The sequence below is a fragment of the Eurytemora carolleeae genome, unplaced genomic scaffold, assembly GCF_000591075.1.
Source record: "Eurytemora carolleeae unplaced genomic scaffold, Eaff_2.0 scaffold785, whole genome shotgun sequence".
Lineage (NCBI taxonomy): Eukaryota > Metazoa > Arthropoda > Copepoda > Calanoida > Temoridae > Eurytemora > Eurytemora carolleeae.
The window spans coordinates 152,212-160,018 of record NW_019396675.1 but is presented as its reverse complement, the minus strand read 5'-3'; the positions used below and the strand labels follow the sequence as shown (position 1 = coordinate 160,018).

Genomic DNA, 7,807 nt, shown 5'->3' with positions numbered 1-7,807 from the left:
ATAATATTGATTAAGATTATCAAATATATGTATGGACTTTTGCAATGAAGGATAAATTTACAATCAAGATATTTACAAAGCAGAAGAAAACGTTTGAAAAAAACTTTCCGTAAGTTGATTTGTTTTGCATAGTGTAAAAAAGCATCTTTTTGATTACTTGTAAGCTTGTAATTCGAAATAAGCTTGTTAACAATCAAAAGCAAAATAAAAAAGTCGTCTTCATTGTTGTGATATATTTGCTTACCAACGTAGTGTAAGAAAAGCAAATGTTTAGAAAATAAAATTCTAAAGTTTATAACACTTTATAAAATTCCAAAACTCAAATCAAACGCCCAAAGTTAAAAGCAAAAGCTTAAATTCTGAAAAATTGTACCAATTTTTAAAACTAATCTAATGAAAAAAAATGATATTGTCAGTATAATTTTTAGTAAATATTAACCTTTGCCCTCTTTCTTTGACCTTAAAGAACTCAATACTGTTTCAGATATCAGTTGAATGAAATACAATGAAATGGGATTTTTTTATAAGATCCCTACATAGTTATTAATGTTTAGAATGCACTTTTGAAATATGTCCTTTTTTAGTTCAGGGGCGGATCAAACCATTATCTCGGGGGGTCAATAATCGCCACCCACNTCCAGTTCTCCTACTTTCTATCTGTAAACTCCAGTTCTCCTACTTTCTATCTGTAAACTCCAGTTCTCCCTCTTTCTATCTGCAAACTCCAGTTCTACTACTTTTTATCTGTAAACTCCAGTTCTCCTACTTTCTATCTGTAAACTCCAGTTCTCACACTTTCTATCTGTAAACTCAAGTTCTCCCATTTTCTATCTGTAAACTCCAGTTCTCCTACTTTCTATCTGTAAACTCCAGTTCTTTTACTTTCTTTCTGTAAACTCCAGTTCTTCTACTTTCTACCTGTAAACTCCAGTTCTTCTACTTTCTATCTGTAAACTCCAGTTTTCCTACTTTCTATCTGTAAACTCCAGTTTTCCTACTTTCTATCTGTAAACTCCAATTCTTCTACATTCTATCTGTAAACTCCAGTTTTCCTACTTTCTATCTGTAAACTCCAATTCTTCTACTTTCTATCTGTAAACTCCAAGGTTATAATGAGCCATGAAAGTTATCAAGTGTTCCTCTAAACTTACAACAATAAGAGGGTTTGCACGACTTCAGTTTTCAGTGTAGTCTATGGAAAGCTTAAAAGTCATAGACTTGTTGAACTGTTGTAATTAGATAGCTAGCAATGATTTTGGATACTGTCAAAAATCCAAAACTATCTTTGACTCATCTCTCAACTTTCATGTTTAGTAGGGCAGCCTGACAATGCTGCCAAAAGAGATGGGTGCGTTCGTTTTTTTAATTAGTTCGTTCATTACTCGTTAAAAACCCATTTCGTTAGTTTTTTTTCGGCCGTTCATTAAGATTTTAATTAGTTTTTTTGATAATCGTCCAAATTTTCTTTCATTTCTAAACGAAACGTTAGTCCAAAAAAAGTTAGGTTAGGTCAGATTGGGTTTCCAAAGATATGAAACAATCTTTAAATCATTCGTGAACGAACTATCAAGAAATCGATAATTCTTCGTATCAGTTGAAATTTTTTTTTTATAATATCTATAAACGATCAAAATCGTTCGTTAATTTTTCTGAAAGACGATATCGTTAGTTTTAAACATTTTTCTTTCATTAACAAACACGCTGCCCGTCTCTGGTACCATTTTTATTCATACTTGGTTATTAATATAATGTCACCAACATTCAAACTTTAAGATCACTTTTAGTGTGCCATATACTTCTATTGATAGGTAGGTATCTGTAATTAATATCTTACAAGTTTCTAGTACTGCTCGGATTACAATATTTCTAGTTCTTCTCTCTTATATTAGTTTTGTTTATGAAGTGAAGTCCTAAAATTACGTTTTCTCTAAACTTCTCGAAATTATATTTTCTTTATTGGAAATATTTCTCTGATAATGTATCCCAGCTGGGTATTTTCTACCAAACTGTAAAAGTTCTCTAAATCTAGCTGTATACTGCTATGCAATGGAATCTTCTACCTAAATATCAAAATAACATAATACTGGATTCACATCCAACATTAACTGTGGTGGGCGTGACCTTAGTCCGTTCATTTTTTTTAACTTTAAAGTTTCTCTCTTAACATTTGAGTTCCTTATACTTTGCCAAATTTTGCAAACCTTCTTATGGAACAGTATTTTGTTGTGCATTTTGGACGAACGTTTGAAAGATCTTTTTCATCCATAATCCTTCACGAGTTACCATGTACAAGGATTTAACTTCGTTTCTTGTATTACCATCTTTACTAAGAATCTAAACAAACATGAGAAATAAATTTATCAAAATAATAATTTATTGAAGAAAAAAAAGAAATTAATTTGGTTTCTACACTGAGAGGATAATTATTTAAATTACATACAAAACAAAATAGTATGGAACAAAAGTATTTTAAACAGAAGAGGAAAAGGAGAGGAAGAAAGGGAAAAAGAGGGGAGGGCAAAGGACAGGAAAGATAAAACGCAAATAACGTAAGGGAGCAGGGCCAAAACTGCCGGAAAAGAGTGCAAGACGTCGGACGTGAGGACCGAAGGGGAGCCAAGGACGGGAGAAAAGAGGGGAGAGCCAAAGACGGGTGGATGGAGAGTAAGGGACGTGAGTGAGCAGAGTAAAGGATGGGAGGAAAGAGAGTAGAATACGGTAGAAAGGAAACGATAGAAATGCGGGACGGGAGAAAAAAAGAGTTATTTAGCTCGAATTTACTTCTTCGTTGGAAAGGGTGCAAGTTGATATATTTATAGAAGGGAGGGGGAGAGAAAAAACGGGAAGGTTGAAAGTACAGAACGGGAAGGAGTGAGACAAGGACAAGGATATGGAAACAAATGAAAAGAACGGAAGGAAGGATAAAAGTAGATGAACCGGAAACTAGGATTTTAAACAAAAAAATCAAATCAAGCTTGAGTAAGCATAAACATGAATGAATAAATATAAAAAGAACCCAACTATTATAATGTCATGTTGTTAGAATATTATTATTTAAATATCGTCATTTGGAATTTAACAATTTTTTTCATATAATCATTATAAGCATCAAAATTTGAATTTAACCTTGCGACTTACAAGCATACAGTGCAGCGTTGGGAAAACACATCTAATTATTCGGACTTAAAACTGTGAAAAAATATCATATTCTTGTACAATAAAACTGTACCGTATAAAAATATCATAAATGAATATTTTTTTTCTGAAAAAAAGAGGAAAAATACTTGATTGTAAATTGATTTATACATAACATTTTGTGCTCGACTGGTGTTAAAAGAAAACCACTTCTATTTTATTAAGCATAATAGTTCTGGGATACCAATAGATCTGTCATCACAACAAGCTGATCTTCAGTAAACTTGGTTTTATGCTCCTAAAACAACAAGAACTTACAAATTTATTAAATGATCTTATTTTACGTTATTTGGGAATCGATCCTCTTAAACATTCAAGGGTTTTGGGAATCAACTGACGAGCCAATAAAATCTACAAAGTCTAACATTATAACTACAAAATGACTCTTGCTCTTGCGAAAGTGCGGAAAATGTTTACTCTGAATGTTTTAAACAAGTCAACATTTTTTATGTTGTAGTAAAAACAAACTTGAAGACCATACAACTTGATATGTATAAAGTATACTTTGTTCGTAACCGATAAACGTAAAAACAGCTGAGCCGATCAGGCCCAAATTTCGTGTGGGACTTCACATGGCCCCAGGGAATTTTTCAAAAGAGCAAAATTTGTCTCCACAAATTTTAGATTTTTGTAATATTTTGAAAATCCATGAAAAAATATTTTTATATCTGCAAACTTTTTTTGTTATTATTTTATATTTTATATTTTATATTTTATATTTTTAAAAGCCTAGTTTATACAATATAAATATCTGCCTTTTAAATACATCAAAAAATACATCGTTAGTTGTCTAGTATCAACACTCTACAGGATGTCATAATGAACATTAAGTGAAGATTTTGAGATCTTCTATGTAATTGATTATTGATTGAATGATTAAAAAGTGTTCAATCCATTCTCATGTTTGTTGGGAAACCCTTTACCTGCCAGTTATCCTGATGAGTTCTCTTGAACTCCTGAAGACATTTCTTGATGGTTGCTGGTGTAGGCTAAACAATCAAGATTTAAGATTTTTCATTTTAGAAAATACAAGTTTGACATTTTGTCCCATCTTATACCTATAAATTGTCGTCATAAACATGATTTGGTGATAATTTTGTCCCATTTTATACCTATAAATTGTCGTCTTAAACATGATTTGGTGAAAATGCCCTTTGAAATGTTGTATATTCATATCTATGGAATAAACGGTAGGAAATGCTACAACGTATCGTAGTTGATTTTAGATCTACTTTCATAGTCAGCCCTAGAAATAATTTTCATCATCGGCTTGTAGACGGGTGAATACTATACATATACATCCTAGCTCTAATTTGAATTAAGAAACTAGTAAGTTTAGGATCAAAAGACTCAGGCAGAGAAACTTCTTCTCAAACAGTTGATAACACCTACAGTTTAAAAGTACCTAAAATGATCATCCTAGGTTTTACGTGTCTCATACTTCATATGGAATATATAATCTGAGAAAAACCAAAATTCAAAAAATAAAATATCAAAAAAAACTATGATATACAAATAATTTTGTAAAAATTAAGTTTTAAATGAGCCAGTTGCTTTGCCATGAAACACCTGGAAACTCAATATTTATCAAATTTTCGATTGCTTCCAGATGAGTAAAAAATACATCATGATTGGTTGACACAGATCCACCTATACAAATTGCATTAGTTTGTTTTTCCCAACGACCAAAAAAGTGCCTATGTTAAACTCAATCCCAATCTTCAAATACAAAAACAAAACAAGTGTTAGTATATTGTAACCTGTGAATCGTTCAGATGAGTGGATAGTTCCATAAGGATCGGAGGAACAAAGCTTGGAACCTCGTAGGGGAACGCTTCTACGAAGGAACAAAGGCCGAGTATACCGGAATGATGGAGAATGATCTTTTCCTGAAGAACAGTATTTTATTAGTAGTGTAGACTGAAGTTGTAGTAACTAGTAGCCATTAATCCATGGTAGCGTATGGAAATTGGTTGTGAGGTTTTTTTTGTGACCACCCATCTACTGGTTAAGTTCGTGTTCCTGCCATTACTATACGAACCCGTATAACTATATACAAAGAACTGTGCGGCATAAACAATTTCCTTGTTGATTGAACTTATTTACTTTTTCCCTTGGTTTCCGCGAAAACAGAAACAAAAATATATTAAGCTCACCCTGTACAATATACAATATACTATACACAATACACAATACACTAATTATACACTATACACTATACACTATGTGACTATACACTATAGACTTTAGACTATACACTAAAGACGATAGACGATAGACGATAGACCATAGACCATAGACCATAGACCATAGACCATAGACCATAGACCATAGACCATAGACCATAGACCATAGACTATAGACTATAGACTATAGACTATAGACTATAGACTATAGACTATAGACTATAGACTATAGACTATAGACTATAGACTATAGACTATAGACTATAGTCAATATGCAATATACAATATACAATATACAATATACAATATACAATATACAATATACAATATACAATATACAATATACAATATACAATATACAATATAAAATGCACAATATACAATATACAATATACAATATATAATATGCAATATACAATATGCAATATGAAATATACAATATACAATATACAATATACAATATACAATATACAATATACAATATACAATGCACAATATACAATATACAATATACAATATACAATATACAAAATAGATATCCAAAAATATAATGAATTAACAAGAATGTAACGATTAAGACTATTTCTATTACAGTGGTAAACATTTCTTCAGAAGTTACAAAGGGAATCAAAAAGTAGGGTTTAGGTTAATACACATCAATGAAGATTATCGTCCAATTAAAAAACAAAATCTATTTACATCAAGTTAAAAAATTACACAAAAATTTTCAATTAGGAAAAATATTTAACTTACTTTTGAATTATCTTCAGTTTCCATAGTTGACACTTTTCTAAACCTTTTCCCTGTCCTCTGCATCCTGGGTCGTATCCTAGCTCGTAGATCCTCCAGCAGACGGTCAATCTAATCCAGGTATATTAGTATATTATGTTATTATGTTTTCCCTGTCCTCTGCATCCTGGGTCGTATCCTAGCTCGTAGATCCTCCAGCAGACGGTCAATCTAATCCAGGTATAATAGATAATTATGTTTTATGTTTTCCCTGTCCTCTGCATCCTGGGTCGTATCCTAGCTCGTAGATCCTCCAGCAGACGGTCAATCTAATCCAGGTATAATAATTATTGCGCCTTTCGGTGAATAATCATAATTATTCTACGGTTTTTCTTTTAATATTATAACAATAATTTTGATTATAACACTTTCTTCCTACGCATAATATACTAATACGCATCAAGCTTTAATAACGTAGTTTTAGTATGATGTCGTCTTTCTTCTTTTTTATCAAGAACTGTTGCTATGGATCTTATCATTTGTAGTTGGTTGGCCGGTTGTTAAGTTTCCCAGTCTTCTGACTTGACAGAAATATTTAAAGCAGTTCACTGTTTCATCAACTTGCTTAATTGTAAAGTAAACCCAGAAGATTGATATTATAAACCCCAAATAGAACCCGAATAAAACTATGGTATTATCATTGATATATTACCTCTGTCTGATCAATAAACCCGGAGTGAAGAAGTCCTCCAAGAATTTTTCCAGCTATTTGTCTCACGGAAAGATTCTCATCCTGAAATGGACGACGACATTCATGATACGTAAACAAACGTTTAAACTATCCGTGTCAGAAGTAATTATAATATATATATATGATTGTTTACGTACTTAACCCTTGATGTCAGTTTTGAACGCTTGCTTAAATATATGTCCGTAGAACCCAGAAATAAACCTGAAGTGGTTGTTTATGTCCTGGAGAAGATAAAACACCTAGTTATAAACCACTACTCTGTACCTTAGTGTTTATGTATACCTGGCGACATAATAAACCTCTATTCTGTATCCTAGTGTTTATGAGAAGGTATAATAAACCTCTGCTCTGTACCTGGATAAGGCATAAACCTCAGCTCTACAACTGGATAAGGTATAAACCTCTACTCTGTACCTGGATAAGGTATAAACCTCTGTTCTGTACCTGGAAAAGGTATAAACCTCTGCTCTGTACATGGAGAAGGTATAAACTTCTGCTCTGTACCTGGATAAGGTTTAAACCTCTACTCTGTACTTGGAGAAGGTTTAAACCCCTACTCTGTACCTGGAGAAGGTATGAACCTCTATTCTGTACCTGGAGTAGGTATAAACCTCTACTCTGTACCTGGAGAAGATGAAGAACCTGGTTTTGAACCTCTGCTCTATGACCTGGGTTCTCCACAACTTTCGGAAAGTTTGTAAAAACGGCAACCTGAAAAGAATTAGAAACAATGTAGAATAAAAATAAGATACATTTCTTTATTTATAAAAAAAAATCATGTTTTACCTGAATATACTCGAGCATTGACAGTTTAGTTTTATAACTACTGGAGTGGGAAATCTTCTTTGTCATATCAAGCAGTGGTTGGATAGCAGAGTCAGGTAGGATACTAGCTGACATATAGCTCAGAGCCTGAAAAGTGTATATTTGCAATTTCCGAGTTGAA

General features: G+C 32.3%; 1 protein-coding gene across 1 annotated transcript in view; it reads right to left on the bottom strand.

Moving 5' to 3' along the window:
• Positions 1 to 2,784: 2,784 nt before the first annotated feature.
• LOC111707235 (proteasome activator complex subunit 4B) overlaps positions 2,785 to 7,807 on the bottom strand; it is a 31,273-nt gene continuing 26,250 nt past the window's right edge. Inside the window, exons 28-34 of the mRNA XM_023480294.1 lie at positions 7,648 to 7,773; positions 7,486 to 7,572; positions 6,823 to 6,903; positions 6,135 to 6,439; positions 4,956 to 5,084; positions 4,119 to 4,184; positions 2,785 to 3,433 (exon numbers count right to left, since the gene is read on the bottom strand). Of these exons, the coding sequence (XP_023336062.1) occupies positions 6,371 to 6,439; positions 6,823 to 6,903; positions 7,486 to 7,572; positions 7,648 to 7,773 (363 nt within the window). The 3' untranslated portion in view covers positions 2,785 to 3,433; positions 4,119 to 4,184; positions 4,956 to 5,084; positions 6,135 to 6,370. The remainder of the gene's footprint in view (positions 3,434 to 4,118; positions 4,185 to 4,955; positions 5,085 to 6,134; positions 6,440 to 6,822; positions 6,904 to 7,485; positions 7,573 to 7,647; positions 7,774 to 7,807) is intronic.